This window comes from Engraulis encrasicolus, chromosome 16 (assembly GCF_034702125.1).
Source record: "Engraulis encrasicolus isolate BLACKSEA-1 chromosome 16, IST_EnEncr_1.0, whole genome shotgun sequence".
NCBI lineage: Eukaryota > Metazoa > Chordata > Actinopteri > Clupeiformes > Engraulidae > Engraulis > Engraulis encrasicolus.
This window is the reverse complement of record NC_085872.1, coordinates 40,954,451-40,978,530: the sequence shown is the minus strand read 5'-3', so window position 1 is coordinate 40,978,530 and position 24,080 is coordinate 40,954,451. Positions and strand designations below refer to the sequence as shown.

The window sequence follows — 24,080 nt, the reverse complement described above, 5'->3', positions numbered from 1 at the left end:
AAGCATTTTTTGGGATGATGTGTTATTTACATCTTCATGGTTATGAACGATTTGCTGTTTAAGCCCTGTGTTGTACTGGCTTCAGTTACTAAGACCACTGTGTGATATTACAAAGAATGCTCAGTTTGATTCCTGGAGAGATTGTGGGATTAATACTGTAAATGAGTAGAAAACAGACACCATGTCTCAACAGTTTAACTGCAGTGAATATATACCTGTTGGATATGAAATCTGTGTATAATTTTAAATTGTCATTAATGTGGTAAATGTAAAGGTTAAAACATGCCTTGAAATCATTGATGGACTTCAAATAGATAAATAATCTTTTAATACAATACAAATAATGTGACAATATAGTCAGGTAAATATACAGCTTCCAAGTTTCCTCTGTACAACTTTGAACCAATAAATCGTCGAAGTCAGCATTGGTCATATAAGAAGCAGTCCGCATACGCTGTATAGGCCCCATCCTCACATAAACAACCTAGTCAGTCATTCATCCTTGTCAGGTAATTAATTATTAATAACAATAAACATTGGAATCCATGTCATAAAATATAAATCCTGCTCAAAGCACACACTTTGAAATATAAATGGAAAATATGATATAAAGGAGTATTGCTTCAGTCCATGCAACTGCATATATGACAATGCTTTATGTTTTAACTGTATAAAAAGTATGAATGCAGCATAATCCTTCACCCTTCACACATACTCGCGAGAACATACACAGATTTCAACACTACTGCTCAGCTGTGATTATTGCAAAGTACAAGCATGTGATCATGCATATCCTTGAAGTACAAACACAGTTCTGTTCAAGGCTAAAGCGGGTCTTGTAAAGCTTGGGTAACGCAAGAGCTCACATATGAGGGCAGTTCAGTGACATCTGCAATCTGAAGGCTGAGCTTGCCTGCAGGCCAGGTGGTAATTTGAAAACCAGCATCTCGGTGCCAATACTGTCTCAACGAAGCCTACTGATGAGAATCTCTCATTACCACGCCATTACCACCTGCCTGAGCGCATGTCCACAGGCAGGCAAGGGTCTTAAACACGTTTTTTTTACAAGCTTAGCTTATGAATGTTTTACACATACTTCTCAAATGTGTAACGCATATCAAAATCAGGGTTAAAATGTAACTGACCGAGGACTGAACTTGTGAACTGTCATTCATGCAACAACTTCATCCAGTGTTGTTTACTGTGCTATGGATTACTTGAAGCATGCTGTGAATGCGTCTCAAACTACACAATTGTACCTGTGCAGTGTCCAAGAACCTACAATCTGAACCTTGTCCGAAAATGAAAGCGGAACATTTCTTAGTGTATGAGTGTGTGCGTGCGTCTGTGTGTGTGCGTGACTGTCTCTCTGAGGGCAAGTGTCTTAGTTGTTCGTCCCTCTCTTCCTCTGCTCCAGTTCCTGCAGGCGTTCCTCTCGGCCCTGCGCGTGCTGTGCGCCCACTCTCTGGGCCGCCTCCGTGGCAGCGATATCAATCTGGGCGTATTTAGTGGAGCCCCCTCCTGTCAGCAAGAACAAACAACATCTGTGTTAGGATGCTAAACAAGGACTAATAAACACACCCGCAGCGTAAACAGGAAGTCATGCCGTTGTGACACTCATCATGTGACTTAATGATTGCTACTGTTAAACGTTGCTGGGAGCAAAATAACAACAGGAGTTGATAGGCTGGGGGAAAGGGCAATTAATGAAACGCAGTAAGCAGGAAATAGTAAACAGGAAATAATTGCGGCGGCGTCGTGTGGCCGTTGTTACCTCTGACAGCAGCGGCTGTGTCCGGCAGATCTGGCAGGTCGAGCTCCATGTAGTGGATCTGTCTCCTCGCCGCTGGGCTGATTGGGATGTTCACGTAGTTGACATTGTCCCCAAGAAACCTGTCAAATGGTGACATTCTGGAGTCCATCGGGGCTGGCAATGCTGCACCTGCAAGAACCCCATTACAGTCACCTTCAACAATGTATGTCTGGAGTGATTATAATGTCACACACACCACTTCACACCGCATCACACACCGAAGATGTTTGCAACATAATATCTGTGTGCTAGTACTGATGTTGGATTCTGAAGCAAATAACTAATGATAATCATTAGAGAAACCAGAGAGTGTTAAATAGGAATCTAAAATATTTGATAGCTACTGTAATACAGGCAATGGTCCAGAAATACTGTAGAACAGTCAGACCACACTCCTATCATGATAACCCTCTTATATTGATTCTTCAATTAGAAGGGACTTGGGTTTCACACCCTAGTTCTCCCCCTACGTGTGGAATTATCCATCCTATTATTAACTTGTAGAGGTGGTCTATCTCCCCATGAGGGCACATCTACAGAGTAATGCACATCAATGAACAGCACACAGCACCAATACATATGGATTCCTGGAGGCATCACATTGGTCGTTTTCTGTTCTCAACAGCTATATTAAATGGAGTTCATTTGCCTGGGAATCGTTTTTGAAGACAAGTCATTCATCAAAAGCAGGACAAGTGTCCTTAAATAAGTTCAGTTATAAGTTAAGTTACTTGTGAAAAAATGAAATGTGTCTCTGAGGGCTAGTGCTTCACAGTGTATGTGTAGAAAGTGTCTCCAATGATTGCTATTAACTGGAAAATAGATATCACTTCTTGAAATTGACGGTGTACATATAGCAGCCTTTAGATGAAGTGCTCAAGAACAGGCACGCATCAGTGCTGTGATCGATTCACCGGCTTAAAGAAGCGACCTCGGGCAGGCTTGACACCATCTGAAGTGCGCTCCACTTGCTAATGAGTCAATGTCACACCATGCCGCACTGAACCACTGCAATATGGGCTCTCATTTGAGATTCCCAGGAACATTTTACATAAATGTGCACAGTTTTAAATGATCTAAATTATTAAAATTCACAACGCACCACATTCTCCAGATGGGGGGTCAGTCTTCGGCTGCACCTCTGAGGTTAAGGCCATCCGCTCGTAGTTTCCCTTTGCCTCCGCTGAGGGAAACCGTACGACACAAAAACATTAACATTTCATATTTGAAGGTGACAAGTGCTCTTACTGATCCTTTTTTTCGGCACAAGCCTCAATAAAAAGTAATGAAAGGTATGAATCTTTCCGACTTCCTCCAACACCACGCTAATTATGCATCCAATTTCCTGGCCGTTCTGGTCTGTCCTTACCGCTCACGGAGGCCTGCCGATGGAGCCTCGGGGGGCTGATGAAAAACGGAGACCTCACTAGAAAACTTGCTGTAGAGTGGAGAGTGGAGAAGAGGGACGGGGTGGGGGGAGGGGGAAGAGCAGAGGGCGGAGAGGAGGTGTGAGAGGTGGGAAGTTATGAGAGGAGCGGTGTGCAACTCTTCGGATATCTCTCCAGCAGTGAAAAGGTGACATGAGTTGAAAGCATATGAGAATGTGATGATGAGGACGGAGAGAGACAGGGAGAGGGAGACATGCATAGGAGGTGGGAAAAAAAGACAGGAGCAGGGGGAAGAGAGAGAGAGAGAGAGAGAGAGAGAGAGAGAGAGAGAGCGAGAGATGCAATCTTTTGTGCCACTTTCATGTTAGCCTGGCGATAAAAACTGGATAATGATGCAATGTGGCCACAGACCTTCAGAGTCCCTGGAGGTTCTCTGGAGCTGAGCGTAGCTGCCCATCAGCTCGTAGCGACCCCGATCATCCAGCTGTACAAAACACAGCACCTATTACGACTTGAGAAACCTCCAGTCCCCTGTACAGTTCACTACTTCACTTTCGCTCTTGGAGAAGTGCTATTGAGCCAGTGATAATCCAAGAATATGGTGGCTGAGGGATGTGAGATATTGTGGCTGAAGGATCTAATTAAGCATTTGAAAATCAGTGCAATAAAGAAACAGTAGGTAACACTGCCACACAGGTGTTTTGACTCAAGTGTATCTCCTATCAGTGTATTTAATATGCCAGCGTGACCCTGTGCAATGCAAGTTGCCCTATTCATGTACAGTACATAGGTTTTTTTTGTTATAAAGTCCTTTCTGTTTTACTGAGTCCAACATTACCTCTGGAGTTCCTTGAGCCAGTTGGAGGTTAGCCAGATACTCAGCAGCAGATGAAGAGAGTGCCGGCATTTGTCCTGGGATCCTTTCCACTGTCAGGAAAATAGGAAACATCAATTAACTCAATTTGCACTGTTTAAAGCATCGCCAAACCATTATTGTACTGTAGATGTCTTGAATGGCTATAAACGGTCATTTATGAGCCTTCATAGCGACAAAACACTATATCAAATAGCTTTTTTTTAAAAACCCAGACAAACACAGCTCTTATATAAAGCAGGAAAAACTCACCGTGTGAAGATGATGGAGGTAAACTGCTGTGTTGTGATGAAGGTGTGGTCTGTAAGACAGACACATAAACACATGAGGTGGTATCATGACTGTTCTGCTCACTTCAAATTACAGAATATTAAGGAGGAACTGAATTATTCATCTGTCTGTTCTCTGCTGGGCTACAACCACTGTAATTTGCCACATTAACTGCGGTGTTCGCAGAGATTACCAGTTTCCTTTGGTAATGTTCTTCTGCATGAGGAGCCAAAGATTCACCCTTTTGTTATCGCAAGAATTTCATTTAATGCCATTTAATAGTTGTGCCTGCATGCAAACTAGGTGGCCTGTCAGTCACATTCTCATTTAAAAATAAAAGTAGGATGGAAAATACTATTACAAATTTACATCTGAAAGGCTAGTTTTAAACCATAACTGGAAAAGGGCTGCTCTATAATAGCTACATTGTTGTCTAAATTGGCTCCAAATAGGACAATAACCAGGACTGCATTTCTTGATCACATCATCTCAACCCATTATTCAGTGCATAGCATGACTCCCTGTGGGTGATTACATTTATATGTGTGTTCCCACCACAATAGACGTGTAGAAGTACAAGGTCTTACTGCCAGTATTATTACCAAAGGCACAATACACCGTGAAGCTAAACCTCAGGAAATGCAACCCAGCTCATTGCCAGTTTACTTCATGCTCAGTTAGAGAGCATTTCCATCCATTCAAACCACATGCACACGTAGATAATGCTGTGAAGCAGAAAACAGAGGCAAGCAGCACATTTCAAAATAATTAAAATAAAACAATCATTTCTGAATACAAAATTTGAACATCATGCAGGAACATTAACCTATTTAACCCTCGGCCTATAAGAACCTAAATATCTCAGCCTCTGAGGCACATAAAAACACTGAGACACTGACGAAGGCAACAGCCGAAACGTTTGTCTACACTTCGGCTGCTATGTAAATACAAAATAAAAAAGAAGAAAAGAAGAACCCGAGTGCGATCCACTTTTTCACCTTTCAAGCACATAAAAACATGAAATGTGAGTTGTATTTAAAAGCTAGGACCCTGATCTTGCATTAAAATGTGTTCATTCAGCTCTAACATACCCACATTTTAAATTAAAAAAACCCCTCAAATCTCAAGAGCCTGAAAACAGCGTCTATGTCGCTCCAGGCGCCTAGCAGGTCAATGCAGCGGATACGCAGCATCAAGCTTAAAAGGGTTCATATATATGCATATTGTTCTTTTGTACATCTATCACTCGTTCAGTATACTGAGGCCTGTTGTCTACTGTAATTACGTGTAATCTGTATTCAAAGTAGAACTTATCCTGTGTAATGCTGTATTTCGAAAAAAGAAAAAAAGATGTGTATCTAGAAGTGTATCTAGAAATTGTAGCGTCTTATTGTAGTGTCTTCTTATTTATCTTATCTTATCTTTGTTACATGTTCAATGTTAAATGTTCAATGTTAAATGTTCATTTATACTGTTTATTATTGTCCATTGTTACCAGTCCATCACTGTTACCAGTCCTGTCTGCACTTTATGTCAGTTTGTATATGTCTTGTCCTGGCATGGTATAGAGAGAAAACGTAATTTCATTTTTCCTTGTATGTCTTGTGCATATGATGAAAGTGACAATAAAAGCTGAATTGACTTGACTTGAAATGCACTCAGAGTGCAGACCTCTGCCAAGAAAGCTGTTTGATAGAACATTTGACTATGTTACACCCTAATTAGTTCAGGTCTTTCTGCCTTGCTTTTGTGAATTTAGAAACTGTAGCCTAAGGTCAAAATTCACCCTATCCCGCAATGGTGAAGAATGTTTTTAAAAGATCCAGAGAGCCGGATCACCACCAAAATTGAATCACTTCTTCCTTTTGTCATTTCCAACTCCACAAAATCTCATCAAAATTCGTTCAAAACTTTTTGAGTTATCCTGCTGACAGACAAAGACAAACAGCCAGACAAACGGACAAACCAATGCGATCAATCTCCTTGGCAGAGGAAGTAATAAGCAAGACGTGCATTAGCAGCTATGCTAGAACACAAACGTGTGTTGTTCCTGCATGAGGACCACTGACGAACAATTTCACACATCAGGCAACTGCATAGTACATCTAGCCAACACAGCTCTTACCTGTGTGAAACACTTTTTCCTAGCTGACAACCACTGCTCCGGTGTGATGTAGGTAGTATCAAATAGATGGTTGCACTGTGAGAAGGAAATCAAATTGTCTGTTGGGTCAATGACTTGGGAGAAATTGGGCCACCATCTCACAACAACATCAATAGCATCCCAGTTAAGAACAAAATGCAATAAACTCTTCACAGATCGCCAGACTCATCAAGAAGATGAAGAGGATAGGTTGCTGGGGGAACACTGTTTAAAATAAACAATTTCCTCGTTTAATAATTTCTAACTAGCATCATTGTCATTTCCGGCTGAATGCTCTGGCAAATCTTTGCGATTGCTGAAAACTTTATATCTTAAGATGAAAGCAGTTTAAAGGAATATTTTTCAATGATATTTTTTGTATTAATTAATTCATGATTCCATTAAACCCATAGTCTTTTAAGTTGTTTTGTTTCAAAGACCTCACGAAAAACGAGCATGAATAACAGCATGAATGACTGCACATCCTAGAAAAGGCTTTCAGAAAGACAGATGGTTCACACATCACAGAAGACATTAACATAGAAAGTGTTCACGAATGGTCTATTTAATGTGCTGCATGCTCAGAATGCATATCTATAACTACTGTACCATTAAATGTATAATTATTAATTAGCATGGAAGGAGGGCGAAATGTTAAAGCTGTAAAACAACTAGCTGAAGCAAATATTCTGGGAGATGAGTCATTAAGGTGCGGTGCTGATGAGGTGCTCACCTTTGCTGTTCTGCACACTGGGCACGTGTTTGGGACAGTAGGTGGGGGCGTTTGTGGAGGGGACAAGAGGCTCTTCAACGAGCCAGCCAAGGACAGCATGGAAGACTTACTGCTTGCCTCAGGGGCCGGTGGACTGGATAGGGACTGTCTGGGTTCACTCAGGGTCTCCTGTAGCCCTGGCATTCTGTCCTGAGAACCAGATGACGTGCTGAGTGCTGCTCCCGAGTCTGTTGTGGGTGCGCCCTGGGCCACCAGGAGGCGCCTCGGGGTGTCGTAGCAGGGCAGGTCCCGCAGCTGTGGTGGCTGCTGATGGGGCTGCTCTAGCTCCCCAGGTGAGGGGGGCACCTGGTACTCCGAGCCACTTAGGGAGCAGGGTACGGGGGTGGGCGCGGGCCTGATAGGGGTGGGGACGGGGCAGGAGTAGGAGCAGGGGCTTGAGATGGGCTCCAGGGCAGTGTGGCTCAGGCTGGTAATGGTGGGGGCAAGACTGGGGGTGGACGGCAGGCTGAGCAACGAGCCAAAGTCCTCGGCCTCGCCTGTGGCCATATCCAGGCTGCCCGTATACGAGGAGAAGCTTCCGGAGTAGGAAGAGTGGCTGCCGGTGGTGGCGATGCCGCTGTCCGTGGAGCTCTGGCGCCCGGCGTCCTGCAGCCCACGCGCGCGCTCCAGCCGGAACGAGGAGGTGGAGGAGGAGGGGCGCAGAGGAGGGGCAGGGCCCACCGTCCCGCTCATGACGGCGGCGTAAAGATGGTCGTCCGCGCTCAGCGACGGCGTGAGCGTGCGTCTCGGGATGGGCGTGGACATGCGCGAGACAGCGCCGGACGAGGAGAGGCCCGACGGCGTGGGGCATTTGGAAGGCTCGGCCCAGAGCGTCAGGCGGCTCCCCAGGCTGGCGTCCGAGTGGCTGGCCTCCGAGGAGGAGCTGGACATGCTGCAGTCATCGCCCGCCGTGGACGTGCTGTAGCTGCAGGTGGAGGCTGCCAGACAAGCACAAGCACAAGCACAAGAATTAGGGCAACGACCACGCGGCAGGGCCAGGCGACAACGCACAGGGCATAGCCAGCAAGGGCACCCTGTTTGGCGGCCCCACAGGGACCAGAATGACCTTTTGACAGCCAGTGCCACTTTACATATTTCAGGCTTTACTTCCCTTCCTAATTAAAAAAAAAATCATTCAGCTGCCCTGGCACTGAGGACAGACTTTGCATATTTGATTTGCAAGTCAAAATGCGGGATTGAAAATGTAATAGGTTTGGACGTTTATGATAGACAGAGTTATAGCAATGACCTCATTTTGCAAAAGAGCATTCACAAGTGAAGGTCATATGCAATTTCCCAAAATAATGTGTTTCCATTTTGCAGCAAATAGCATCGTAATACACTCCAATGGCATTCAACTTTTTTTTAAACAAATTGCAACACTGTCATATAGTATCAATGTGGGGTATCGTCAAGCCAGTATGATGTCCCTCATTACTCTATGGCCATAATTACTGTAATAACTAAGACCGAAATCTACACATCCTTTTTAAAAACATTTTTTAAGCCCATTGACAACTCTCATTGTCATTGTGACAAAGTACTCCACAGCACACAAGTGAACACTGCACACTGCAAACAACGAAAATTGCATTTATGCCTCACCCGTGCAACATGCATGCGTATTCAAAAGTGCTGCTATTTTTTACCAGTGAAATCCTGATCGTTTTCAATTGTTTCACTACATAGTCATGGCAGTCATGGGGTAAACGGTTAGGGCGTCAGACTTGTATCCCAAAGGTTGCCGGTCTGACTCCCGACCCGCCAGATTGGTGGGGGGGGGGAGTAATTAACCAGTCCTCATCCTCCTCCATGACTGAGGTACCCTGAGCATGGTACCGTCCTGCCGCACTGCTCCATTGGGGGCGCCATTCGGGGCTGCCCCCTTGCACGGGCGAGGCATGAATGCAATTTCGTTGTGTGCAGTGTGCTGTGGAGTGCTGTGTCACAATTACAATGGGCGCTGAGGTTTCCCAGGTGAGCTTTCAAGCTTTTGGCTTTCATAGGAACTACTCTATGATAACTAGCATGTGAGGTTACTGACAGCCACTGTGTTGCACAGGTTGCAAAGTGTATTCCACCTGGACAACAATTACTAATGCCCGAGTACAGGGCCCCATTAAAGCACTGCTGGAGGGAGGTATGATGGGTTGTGTGGCCGTCTGGTGTTCCCATATCCTTGCAACATGTAGCACCAAACAATTGAGCTGACGCTAAAAGTTGATCACAAAAGCATAATAATTGAGTTCAAGCTTACAGATGGTCACGCTTGTGGTGTGTGGTCTCTTACCTATGCTGCTATGTGCATGTGGCAAAATTCAACACACCTGGAAGAACAGTGCTTGCTTGTGTACAAGGCTCCATCAGAGCTCTGCAGGAGGAGGTGGGGTGTGTGTGTGGCGTTACCTGTGCTACTTTGGCGACTGCAGGTGGACAGTCTGCTGAGGCGTTTCTCCAGCTCGATGGCCTCCTGCTGGATGCGCTCCTCAGAGGAACACTGTTTGCTGCTGCTGCTGCTGCTGGCATCTGCGGGGAGCAACGACAATTAGATCCGCGATTACTAGCAGCTGTAAAAACTAACACTTTATGATTGAAAACCAAACCTGCCAGCTGTTTGGATCCGCAATAAGCACTGTGGATGTAAACGGGCGTGCAAACAAACACAGACACAGGAAGGGGTATATGCACACACCTGCAGACACACACACACACACTCACATGGACACACAACTTGGCACACAGATACACACGCACTGACAAACACATGAAGTCATGCACACACAGCCCACCCAAACACATACACATCACACACTCATAAACACACAGACAGACAGGCAGACGGGCGCGCACGCACGCACTCACACACACACACACACACACACACACACACACACACACACACACACACACACACACACACACACACACACACACACACACACACACACACACACAAACTATTTAAAAGGTTTACAAACACAATTAGGGAGCCTTTCCCCGGGGCAGCACATTAATGCCAACAGTTATTAAACTACCCATTCAGCTGTTTGCCGTGATAAACAATCAAATGTTTAGGGAGGTTGGGTTTCCAGCAGGCAAGGCAGGGCTATGTTCTGTTCTCCCATAGCACCTGGGAAAGGAAATGAGTGCAGTGGTTGTGTGGACACCGGACTCAGGGGACTCACTGGGGCACATTCATAAGTCTGTGTCATCGCCACTGATGCCCTCGAGAACACGGAACATGGCCTACACTTACTCACTGGCTTTTACCATCGTAGTCACTGGGCATCTCTCTCTCTGTCCCTCTTTCTCACATACACACCGTCTTTCTTTCTTTCTCTCTCTCTCTCTCTCTCTCTCTCTCCCTCTCTCGCTCTCTCCCTCTCTCTCTCTCTCTCTCTCTCTCTCTCTCTCTCTCTCTCTCTCTCTCTCTCTTTCTCTCTCTCACACACACTCAATCTTTCTCTATCTCTCTGTCTCTCTCTCTCTGTCTCTCTCTCTCTCTCACTCTCACTCTCACTCTCACTCTCTCTCTCTCTCCATCTCTATTGTTCTCCATAATACCTAGTTCCATTGTGAAGTCATTTTTCCGCTACAGGTGTGAGGCTGAACAAAGGCACTAAATCAATGTCATGGTGAAAATGTATGTGATTATGGCCATAGTAGGGCATAAACAATAATAACAATACAAGTGGAGGTTCCTGTGTGTGTGTGTGTGTGTGTGTGTGTGTGTGTGTGTGTGTGTGTGTGTGTGCGTGTGCGTGCACTCTCCACGTGTGTGTAAAAGAAAGAGAAAGAAATACATTCGGGAGGTTCGGCAGTTGGAAATAATGAGAAAAAGGCAGAGCGACCAGATAGAGATGGAGGGTGGGAGGCACACCGTTAAGTACAACTAGAAAGAGAGGAAGAGATGGCTATGCATTGACCACTAACACACATTGATTTATCACTTTCGCGCTCAAACTCTGAAAAGCGCTGAGGTCAGTAAAAAAGAAACTAAGGTATAAAGAGAGAGAGAGAGAGAGAGAGAGAGAGAGAGAGAGAGAGAGAGAGAGAGAGGGAGGGAAAGAGACATAGAGAAAGAGAGAGGTGAAATTGAAAAAAGATCTCATCTGAAGCGTCTTAGTTTATGGCTGGGGCCAGATATTTATATCCCCCGCCCCCCAGGCCTGTCAGGCTGGCATGCCAAACTACAGCTCAAGAGGGACCATTGCTCCTGGAGTACAGACAGAGAGCCGGGTACAGAGTGTTACTCGACCACCACTATTTCTGCACCTCACACAGCACAACACGGCACCATGACAAATTAGTTGCATGCACAACAACTGACCCCGCATCGCACCGATGCCCCCAAACCAAGACCTCCCATTCCCTCCCCTGTGTAATCTTACGATGCATTTCTACAGCAAAGTGAATAATGTTGAGTCGCAATAAATATGTAGGAGGTCATTTTAAAACACACCCCAAGGTGCACAAACCGTCGGAATAATTTCATCAAAAAACAGAGATAGGAATGTTCTATTCTCTGCACTCATATACATCAGCTGCACTGAGCAAATTTGTTTTGCTATGATTACAAAGGAGAAAAATATATTCCTGTGTTTTGAACTGAAAATAACAAAGAGCATTGTGTTAAGTTGATATGAAAATGGTGACGCGGAAAATCCTGCTTGTCAACAGCTTGGAATCCAACATTATTGTGTTTGATTATGTAAGGCAACCTTCATGTGGCACCACCACCACTTACTGTCACTATTTTGCTCAGAGCAATTTCAGTCAAAATCACTTCCAACTACTGGAGCCAAGCATGCATGTACTGTATGTAACAGCGAAGTTGGAATTAATGACTTATTCATTGGCAAGGTTGAATCACTTACAGTTTTTCTCGATTGCTTACACACAATTTCTGGTACTTCACACACAATTCTCGGAACATCTCACCTATTTCCCAACTCTCCTAACCAATGTCACTGAACACTAAACACAATTCCTTCTTTACACTCACATTTCAGTTTTAAAACACACTCTTTTCAAACCACTACACACAATTCTCTGGATTACACACAATTTTCATGAAGAAAAACCCTGGTTGTCGCATTGAACACACTGTCATTCAAAATACTAAAATCAACTGCCATACTAAGTTCACTTCCTCATCACATGGGCAAACTCTCTTCATACCGGTTTACAATCTGAAATCATAACCCCATAAGAACACATATTGCATGTCATATTGATGAAAAATGAGTGGATGCAAGGAGAAAACACATTTGTTTAGTTTTTGAACTCAAAAATATGTTATACAAGACATCACTTTCATGTGGTTACCCAATATTTTACAATAAATTAGTGCAATTTTTTAAATGTCAGAAAAATATGTAAAATATATACACATCTGTGTACTTCGAGTCTAAAAACAATATTTCAGTATTTTACTACAGCAAAATACCCTCTTTAGTAAGTAGAACACTGAAGAAAATAAGTTTCTACTGTGTTTCAAGTTGAGTATAGAGTTTTACCTTGCGCATATTAGTGTTCAATGGTTCACATAAGAGTGTATTAAAATGACTGCTTATGTGTGTCATTTGAGAACAAAATGACCTTTTTAGAAGAGAGTACATTGTTTTGAGACAAGACGTGCATTTTTCAGAGGTAGTGAGGAGTTTTGCCCGTTGTGTGTGAGGTTTGGAGATTTGTGTGTAGAGTTTTGAGAATTCGAGAACTGATTCCGAAAAATGTGTGTAAGCAATTGAGAAAAACTGTAAAGCAGGTGACTGATGTGTAAATAAATCTAACCAATATTTTCACCCAGTACAACTCTGGCGAGTGATACCCTCTCATGTGATTAGGATTGGATCCATCTTTTCTACAAGAGCTGTGACTTCCCATGCTCAACTGGAGGCAGGCTGGAGTTACATAAATGACTAGCTGGTACATTTTTGTTTAAGAATTTGTTTATGTGTTAACGTATCAAATGTGTTAGTAAACACACGCACCCACGCACGCACAAACAGACACACACACACACACACACACACACACACACACACACACACACACACACACACACACTCTCTCTCACACACACACACACACACCCTCTCCCTCTCTCATTTCCTATCTCCCCTTGTAACTTATGCCAGGACCTCTTGCTATGTCAGGGCCTCAAGCGTTGCAGTGCCCCTCTCCTCTCCATGCCTAATTATAGCACTTTTACAGCCATGAATGTCTCAGTTGAAAAAGACTAACCGCTACCTTGCTGTGTGGCCAAAGAACACTTCACAAAAGCCTCCATTCTTCTGGTGACACAAAAAATGATGGGAAAAATGTACAGTAGAACAGGCTGGTGAAAGAGACCCCTTTAATTCTGTACGAGTGGTGAACTGAAACCAAGTGACTAAGAGATGTCTGGGTAGAGATTTCATATCGCTCGCAAGCACATTACAGGTACACCTAAGTTGTGAAATACTTCAGCAAAAAACGATAAGGTCTAGTAGGGCCCACTTCAGCCCCCAGTAGTACATCTGGAGGTAGGCTTATTAATATTCAGCGGAATATGGTCTTTTCTCCGGACTCATTACCATTTTAATGGCTATAGCTCCTTTTATTAATGGTGGCATATGTACAATTGCACTGCTCCTCTACATTTAGCCGCTGTGCATCAGACCTGCTGGGGTCTGGAGACTGATTTTCGGAACAATCTGTGGGAGTGCGAGCCCCTGCTGTCACGGAACATGGTCTTGCGAACAGGGCCTGGCAGGCCTTGATAAATGAACACTTTTTACGTTAATTTAGTCACAGCAAGTAAAGGGAATCAAACGAGGTGGCGAGAGCGCGTCTGAGAGAGAAGGGGAGGTGAGGTATGAAAATTATTCTCTTGCTCTGTTCTGTACGAATTCAGAACTGTTTATGTAAATATTCAATGCCGAACACCCCTCTCCCCCCATACACACACACAAAGAGTATGCTGAGACATATTGATGTTGGCACTGACAGCTAAAGAATGTCTAGCAGCCAGTATGGACAAACACACTTTGTCCACGTAGATACAAACCGATACAGACACACAAACACAAACACAAATACAAACACAAACGCACACGCACACGCACACACACACACGAAGCAAGCAAAAACCCAGAGATATATTCACCTGGCAGCACAGGCCGCAATCCAAATGGACTCCTGCTAGGAGAGATGCCTCGAACGATGCAGTCAAACAGAAAACTAATTTGCTCTCCTTCTGCACAGGCAAGAAAGAAAACTCCAGCCCCTAAATGAGGGAGAGAGAGTGAGAGGGAGAAAAAGAAAAAGAGACAAAATGAGATCGAGATAGAGAGAGAAATAGAGTGTCAGCTTTCGCATGTTTCTGTTTCTCCCAGAGATAAATTCAGATTGAAATTAATTAGACTCTACTGCATGCTATATCCCAATATCAGACACAGCCAAAGAGATTTAAATGTTACTATTGCACACAAAAGAAGCTATCTTATATTTAAAAAGACATGAACAGCCATGCACCAACAGAGCAGCAGACCTTTGTAGATTACTTCACACCCAGCCTAAAATGGAACACACAAAACAATAACACATTCATTGATTTATTGTCTCCCTCAAAAAAACAAAACAAAACACACGCACACATTTTATTTTAACATTCAGCATGTGCCCACCCCACGCCAGCAGTGTCATTTCACTATTACACAAATAGGCATTGGCTTGGCTCCCTCCTCATGCAGACAGAATATATGCAGCTCAAGATGGAAGACAAAAAAACAAGTGAAGTCCAAGTGTGCTCTAAAGCCACTCATTTCAGTGGGTTCGTTAGTTGCTTTGATTTTCTGTTGTGTGTGGTTAGGCCATGGAAGGTCAGTGGAAACCTTTGATGGGGGTAAATATAGGGCCCTTTAAGCCTCTCTAGACACTGAGAGGTATAGAGAGCAACAGAGGCGCACCGAAATAGCCCAAACATCTCATGCACTGGGGTTTCATAATTCATAAACATAATCTATAAATACAAGGTGGCAGCGTTGTGTCTCTACTGACAGATGCTGTGTTCGCCCGCTCCATGTCTGTGTTAATCACATGAATTTGTGCGGGGCTGTTTGCTTTACCGGAGCCCCAGCCACGCACATGAGGAGCTCAGGGTGACAGGTCAGACGCTGGGGCAGTCACTGTGGCACCTCCGCAAAGCTGCACTTCGGGGGAATGTTATACGTTAGCATGACTCGCTCTTATGGCTTTCCCTTTTTCAACTCTCTCTCTCTCTCTCTCTCTCTCTCTCTCTCTCTCTCTCTCTCTCTCTCTCTCTCTCTCTCTCTCTCTCTCTCTCTCTCTCTCCTCTCTCTGTCTCTGTATATACACACACTTAAGTGTAAACACATGCACACACACGCACGCACGCACACACGCACGCACGCACGCACACACACTGTACACACACACTGTAACAGCTGAGGAGATAAACTGCTGGACAGAGGTAACGATAGAGGGATAATCTGATATCTGATGAGGGGTGTGTGGAGGGCCTGACGTTGGATCTGTCTGGAGCTGGTCGACCATCCTCTGTGACTTATCGCCGTGGCACCCCGCCTCCTCAGCTCCCGGAGACAGCCGGGGCATTAAGTAGCTTGTGGAAGCGTGTCTGGACCAACGTCAAAACTCACCACTGATCACATTCCATCTCTTGGCAAAACCACAGAGGTCCTTCTGGCTTCAAAACCTGTGATACATAGTGACTACGACGACACACACTTTTGCCCAGTAAGAGCGAACTGGACACTAGGAGACACTCAGGCCACCCCCCTTTCCTGCACCCCTCGCAGTAATGTCATGACTCAGAATGGTGGTGGCTTGAGGTATGGCGGAGGGGCAGAAGTCTACCGTACACACACACACACACACACACTGTGCTTGGAGTGCCTGGATGAACTTTTCTCTCTTGATACACACACACACACACACACACCCCTAACCATACAGTACACACACTGTCCGGAACTGTGGAGTTTTGCATCACTGCCAGGAGCAGAGGCTGCAGTACAGTAGAGGCGTTATATGGTAGATTGTGCGGTGCGTGACTTTAAATGGTTTGGGCCGGATGACTCACTGTAACGGAAATCCTTCCCACCTCTGACCCCTGCCACAAAATGATGGCACGTCTGACCCGGGATTATGCCTACTTCAGGAGAAAGGCATTCTCCAGCACAGGTGCAAATTACTCTCCCACCGCGCTGTGGAAAGTCCGGAGAGACTCTGATTTCAAAGAAGGAGTTAGCTCTGGATGTTTTGCCAGGAGCTGGATTTCGCACTTTTTTTCAATTTGCTTTTGCCTTCCAACCATTGGCATAAATGAACTGCTGTACTTCTAGATAAAAAATAGTTTGGTGAGAAAAGGGCACACAAAGCATTCTTCGTAAAAGTCCAGCTGACTTATTGCCAAATGTAGTGAAACGTAAAACCATTCAGATTCAACTTGCTGACACTTTCAATTTCAATCGAAGCACAATAAAACTTGCAGGCTGCCTGCAGAGGCAGAGGCAGAGGCAGGTGGAGTTACTTTTCAAAGTGTACCTTAGCGGCCGGCCACACACCTGCATTACTTTAAACTGTTGAACTTATTGAAATTCTACCTTCCAGGCACCGCACTGCATTATTGCATCCTGGAGGACCTTGGTTAGGTGTGCAGTTGTTGTGTGCTAGGGTTTTCCCTGACTCAGTAATTGACTAGAAGTTTGTTTCTTCCTGAACCACATCCATTTAAAATCCAGTAATGACCTAATCATTATAATGTAGTGATCACTGTAATTAAACTTGGTGCCGGCGTGCTATTCTTCCCCAATCAAAGGTCATTAGTGTACTATCTTCAGTATTAGCTTTAACTACTGTTATTAATGAAGTGCCTCAAGGCTATCTCTTCAGTTACACGGCCCTAGAGCAAAACTGAGAGAGTAATGGCGGAAACAAATGAAGTAGAATTCCAATTTCCCTTTGCGTATATTATTAGCCCAATACAATTCTCCCACAGCTGAAGCTTCATTAAAGCTATCTCTGTTGCTGACATTTTCACTGCAACAAGCGGCAAACAACTAAGATCACTCTCTCAGTCACCGGCTTTAAGGGCATGGTTGTTGGCAGATTTAAGAGGACTTGTTTCAGCAAGAGGAAGAGGTGTAAGCAAAAAACAAAATGCAGTTACTCTGCAACTCAATGGCCCGTGACCACGTAGTCTGGCTGCTGGCGCAGGCATCCGGCAGGGCATATTTATGGGCAGCCTAGTTGGCATGGGGCCTGAACACCCCGACGCCACTCCGTAAATGCATTAAAAAACTGCCTCGAGTTCCTGAAATACCAAACAGGGTCCGGCAGACACTTGGCAGATATTTTGAATGTCACAGATTAGGCAGGCGACAAATTAATTTAGGCAGCTTCTGATCGAAAAACACACTCTCTCTCTCTCTCTCTCTCTCTCTCTCTATCTATCTCTCTGTATTGGCGACAGTCTTGGATGGGCTGAAGTGGTGCTGGTGCCAGGTGGGGAGGAGAGCTACTGTAGCAAATGGTGAACAGCTGTTTGCGGAGTGAGTCAGGTAGTCTGGAATGGCACAGTGGGGGCCTGATTCATGTGTCGCACGCAAAATGTGAGGGAAACTGATTTCACCGCGACCTGCTTTCACATGAAAGGCAGAAACCTGTGCAGAAACACTTGGGCCCCTTGAGGGATAGAAACAAAGGACTGATATGAATAATACATTAAAGAAGAGACATAAAGGAAGGAAAGGGAAGCTAATCAGCTACTTAACTAAACCCCAGAACACACGTGGTATCCATAAATAACTTGACCTTGTGGTGCTATTAGCCATCGTCATGTTATATTCAGTGTTCAGTATTCTCCACTGTTTCCTTTTTTGCGAAACATAAGCAGTCAAATGAGTGAGACTTACAGGAGCCACAACGTGTCCCGCCCTCAAACACGAAGCCATTGGGCACTGCTCCGTAGCGTCGCAGATCAGACAGTTTCCATTGGCCAGCAACAACAGGTGGGAGGTCCCTGGTGATGACGAGCAGGTTGTTGCACAAATGTAGTGTGGCTGGTCCACTGTCTAGCTTTGTCCCTGGGAGGACATGCACATTGAACCTGTGGGCTGAGAGACAAAGAGTTTGGGTTATCATCTACAGGGAAATCTCAGAAATTTTAATCGTTTTACAATCTGTAAAGAATGATACTCAAAATGAAATGAATCATTGTAAAAAAAAAATCTAATTACTTCTATACATTCTCACATAAACTTCATTATGTAGCCCCATGCCCATGTTTTAATGAAAATTACTCCATGAATGTTGTGTATCTTCTACATTAATACACATGCAATACAATAAGTAACTCTGTTACGTATTTAGAGACCAAAGAATTGACTATGTGCTTCGGCATCAATGATGAGCCATCCAAAAATCGATGCGTTTGTGTAGATTGTCTCCTTTCCTCCTACTACCGGAAAGGGTGGAAGGTAAATATTGGAAGTCAATTGTTTCCCTCGAGTCCAACAATATAAATGATTGTAATGTCTGGGAAATGTGTGAGGCAAAAATAACACTAAATCAATAGCCTGAACATTCCATATAATTTGTCTGCATCCCTGTCAGTTTTTAATCATTTGGGTGGTGACATTTTGTTAAAATATTACTTGATTACTGGACAAATGAATGATGCCATTAGGAAGCATTTCCAACATAAATATACATTAGCATGCCCACTTTGCCTCAGCTAACATACATTGATTCATCTGTCATTATTTTCCTTTTCTCAAGTCAATATTGGTCTATTATTCATATGCAGTGTGCCTTACATGTTAATGTCATATTGCATACACATACACAAAAACACCATAGAAAACCTACAAAAATAACACAACAAAGATTCTGTGAAGATAGACTGAAAGATGCTTGCTGTAGTGTCATGAAACCAAGCCTCTAAGACAAGCCTGTAGCCTTGCCTTTGCTACAATCTAAGGACTGAATTCACTTCATGGTGTCAAAACCGGATTTTTGAGGCCTGCCTTTCTGCACCACCAATCCATTCAATTTGTTTACCCATCTGCCTACACCGCATCATCTAACAAATTAACCTGGAGAATCCTTGTGTGACTGTTTAAAAAATGACCTGTAAGACTTTACAACAGGTGCAGTGGATGATGCAGCTGATTGATCTCCATAACAGTCTACAGTGTAACATGGCATCCACGCCATGAGAAACCACAAGGACCATTCATCATTCTTAACGTATAAAGCACACTTGCACAAAACCCTCACACTTATGCATGCAAGCACACACACACACACGAGCGCTCGCATGCACACAAGCACACGTACGCACACACACAAGAATGGCATAAACTAGTGGTGTCAACAATAATCGATTCGGCAATGCAATGCAATGCGGGGCATGGACGATTCAATTCAATGCGGCAAGTTCCAGAATCGATGCGGCACATTTTTTAAGTTTCAATTACTTCCGTGGATATTTCAGGAGCAAATGAATGTTAAATTAAATAAAAACACTTCAAAGCATTGAAAACTGCAAGACTGAAACAGAAAACAGCCAATAAAATGTTGCTCAGTATCTGACTACTTGTATTGCCTCATCATGACTGATGAAACATTTGCTTTGCTTTCAGTAGAAATGTAATGCATTGCAATGCATCTTAGAATTGAATCGAATTGAATCGCTTCCTCCCGAATCGCTTCCTCCCGAATCATAATCGAATCGAATCGTGAGGGCAGTGCCAATGCACACCACTTGCATAAACACAAACAAACAAACACACAATCTCAATTCAAGTAGTTCTATTTGGTATTGAGTGCACAGCAAGTTCAGCAGAAAGGTGAAAGATTGTTGATGACATCCTTGATCAAGCGTCAGAAGTGACAGCTGTGTGTGCAGCATCTAGTGTAAGACTGATGGAACCAATACAAGCCATGAGCTATCGCACACCGTCGCACTGGAGTCAATCTGTCATCTGTCTTTTTCTGCTACAAGTCAGTAAACAATCATCTTTAAAAAAAACAAAAGAAGGTAAACAGATGTTGACGAACAACTCCATCATCACGGGTATGAAAAAGGGGAAGGCTGGTCTCTGCATCTATGTATCATAGCTCATTGACACCCTGGACCCTGAACTGCATGTTTACAGTTGTGGCAGAAGATTTACCACTATTCTTGAAAATGTGTCATTTCCCTTTCCTAAGACTAGTAGAAGAAAGTGTCAAATTATGCCTTCCATTATGTGAAAAAAAGCCTGAAACAAAGATGGCAAAAACCCATGCAACCACTGTTGTTTTTGATACAGTCACTGCATTCACAAGACACAGGTGCAAAATGGCCCTAACAGCTAAATTGGTAGGCCCATTTTTCACCTGTGTCGGATAAATACATAAATAAGAAATTATTCCCAAACTACGTTCAAACGCTTAAACTTGGAGTCATACCGGGGCCAGAATTTTTTTCGGAAGCTAAACATTTAGGACAAAGACTCTATAAAGCAGTGAAGGAAGGCTTCAGATGCATTGCATTGTACAAGGGAAAGGAATATGACATTTGCTGAAGCATCAGCAACCATCACCAGACACGATAAGTATAACCTATATTATGGCTGCTCGATTATGAGAAAAATCAATATCACGATTATTTCAGTAAATATTGATATCACAATCATTTTAGACAATGTTTCTTTTAAAAACAAATCAATTGTGCTAAACAATTCACAATCTTCCCTCCCTTCAGCAGTTGGAGTGGAGGGCCATAGAGAAACACACAGTGGTGTTCTGCATGAGTGTTGGGTAGTAGCAAGTCTGCTTTGTGCTCACAATGGCTCAAGTGGAGGGGAATGCATTGCGCTTAGCGTAACCTACCTTTTGACAGTATAGAAAAATGACTGACGTTTGAAATCGATAATATGAACTTGATATTGTTTGACAGCAATATTGATATCACAATATTAATACGAGATATTGCACAGTACTAACCTACGTATATTGTTTTTGCTATCTCCTATTCCAGCTTTGATAATAATCAGTTTATTGTGAACACATTTGACAAGCATTATTTAAATCCCTTGGAGCCCGTTTTAAGAGCGTTCTCATGAGCTGGAGCACGATTGCATCTCATGTTGTTGCTCACAGGACCTGGGTGGTATGGGTTGACCTGAGCACGCTCGCATGCAAGTGCACGCTCGCACACACACACACACACACACACACACACACACACACACACACACACACACACACACACACACACACACACACACACACACACACAGTCACGTATACCAACACGCAAGCTCTACAACCCAGGAGGCCGATATGTGACATGTTCTAACATAACAGGGGTGTTGAAGAGGCACAACAAAGGTCTGCAACATGAGCATCAAAGTGCCACTTAAACACGTCTGCAAGGCTGGGTTGCTGAATGACCCATGTGCTCCGAAAACAGAACACAGCACCTGCTTCAAATCCGAACCTGTGAATGCTGAGAGGGGCCTACACTTTGTATTTTTGTGTGACTGTGACTGAGAGAGAGAGAGAGAGAGAGAGAGAGAGAGACAGAGAGACAGAGAGAGAGAGAGAGAGAGAGAGAGAGAGAGAGAGAGAGAGAGAGAGACAGACAGAGAGAGTCAGAGGTCGTGGTCAGGTTCCCCTGTCATGTCCATGGCCTGGACACACCAACGACACTGGTCAATCGGACCAAGGCCTACAGTACTTTCTCCTCACAAGCAAACATCCCCACAAATATAATACATTACACCACACAATATCACCCTGTCCCCAACACAGCATATCTCACCTTCTCCCAGGCTGTAGCGGATCCGCAAGTCCCAGGCGAGGAGGTTTTCCCGCCTGTCGAAGCCCAACAGCACTGACTGTGTGAGGCTGACGATGGCTAGCGTGTAGCCCACCCCTTCGTAGCTCAGGCCGGGTTCCAGGCCGCAGATGTCCCCCAGTGTGAGGCAGCTGCGCTCACGGTGACCCTTGTGCCTCTCAGCCTTGTCCTTGTACACCAGAAGAGACAGACAGTCTGAAACAAGACAGGAGAAGAAGTGCAGTCACAACAAATACATGGAAATTGTTTGACTATTAGGGTTTTTAAAGCTCTATACAGCTTACTGAGGGCAAACAGCAAAAGGAAAACGTTTTGTTAAATTGATACATACTGTATAGGGGTTGTATTTAATTTGAAACCAGGCACTCATAGATCAACTTGAATCATATTGCATGACATGGAATGTGGTTTAACCTAACAGCTCTCTTTTCCTCCCAGTGTTCTAGTGCGAAATTTCCACTCAAATCTCTCTAATCTATAGAGCAGGGGTTCCCAACCTTTTCCAACTTGGGGCCCACTCGAAATTGTCACAAATGTTCGGGGCCCACCTCTGACCCGATTACGAATAAAACTCACATAAATCAGCAGCAACACACACCAAAATGTGATTATCATTTTTAGAATATTATTTCCAGGCCCACTTGGTATACCTTCAGGGCCCACCAGTGGGCCCCGGCCCATAGGTTGGGAATCACTGCTATAGAGGTCTTTGTTCAGAGGAGTAGGATATTTAAGAGAACATGTAACAGATTGACCATGTAACCCACAAGCAATTTTAAGAAAACAATGAAACACGCAATAACATACAGTATTTTCAAGGAAGAGCAAGTGCTTTAAAACGATACTGTAATTCTGTCCAAAGGCTTGATAAAACACGCAAGTGCATTAGTCACACCGTCGTCATGATACTGGAGATTTTACTACGTCATCTTGGCAAATACCGCTAATAAACTCCGAGCGAAGAGGAACAGCTGCCATAACAGGCAAGGGCCCTGATCCGACTAAACAGCTGTGGTTTAAATTATTAAATTGCAACAAGGTATTTGTGTGTGTGTGTGTGTGTGTGTGTGTGTGTGTGTGTGTGTGTGTGTGTGTGTGTGTGTGTGTGTGTGTGTGTGTGTGTGTGTGTGTGTTTTGACTATCAACACTAATTATGTAAGACCAGACAGGATTTGACAGCTCATAGACAGGTATGCGTAAAACCATGCGTAAAAGAAGACCACCCAGGTTGGGCAGTTTTGTATATATAAAGATTGATTATACACACAGTTTACACAAAATGTTTTGTAGTTCCATGGTGGTCCATGGTGGTTGGCAACACGTTGGTACTAGTCTGTAAGTCTCGTGCGCTTTACTGCTGTTGTTAATTATATGAGTGGGCCCAGATATCACCAAGATATCGCCACGAATATTGAAATGCAATGTTATTACACTCTTCAGGATATCATAAATTCGTGAATCCCAAGTGCACTTGACCCACGTGCAAAGAATGAAATTCGAGCTTCAGCATTTGGATGCCAAAGATCTATTTCATTCACAAAATAGCGACAGCGCCACTTAGCCTGGTTAGCTTCAGTACCACGCAGCATATAGCCTACCAAAAACTCTAAACGTATGTTAAATACGTTTAATCTCGGTTACCTGTTAATCAAACTAAAACTAAAAGTTGGCGCCATACCTGCGACTGGAGACGGTTTCCTCAAAACGACCCATCTGTTCCTCCACTGGATTTAAGAACATTAAAAAATACAAAAAAGAAAGACACAACAAGTTATTTCGACACTATTCCCACGTTTCCAATCGACAAAGGGCACAATAAATCGTCTTCATAGTGCACTGAGACCTTCTTTCCATCTCGAAGTTTAACTTGGCCCTCCACGACAACGGTATCCGTCATCTTCTGTCATGATTCCGAGCAGCTGTGTGCGGTCAGCGGCGCTAC

The 24,080-nt window shown here is 43.9% G+C and overlaps 1 protein-coding gene across 1 annotated transcript; it reads right to left on the bottom strand.

Annotated features, from left to right (window-relative positions):
• Nucleotides 1-307: 307 nt before the first annotated feature.
• On the bottom strand, nt 308-24,080 carry dok7b (docking protein 7b). Its single transcript, XM_063219625.1, has 15 exons — nt 23,982-24,080; nt 23,817-23,862; nt 22,103-22,333; nt 18,204-18,404; nt 14,414-14,533; nt 9,667-9,786; nt 7,222-8,198; nt 6,471-6,545; nt 4,328-4,376; nt 4,040-4,128; nt 3,613-3,685; nt 3,183-3,251; nt 2,916-2,996; nt 1,775-1,942; nt 308-1,521 (listed from the first exon to the last, which is right to left on the bottom strand). Exons 1-15 carry the CDS (start codon nt 24,033-24,035, stop codon nt 1,385-1,387), a joined length of 2,490 nt encoding a protein of 829 aa, XP_063075695.1. The 5' UTR covers nt 24,036-24,080; the 3' UTR covers nt 308-1,384.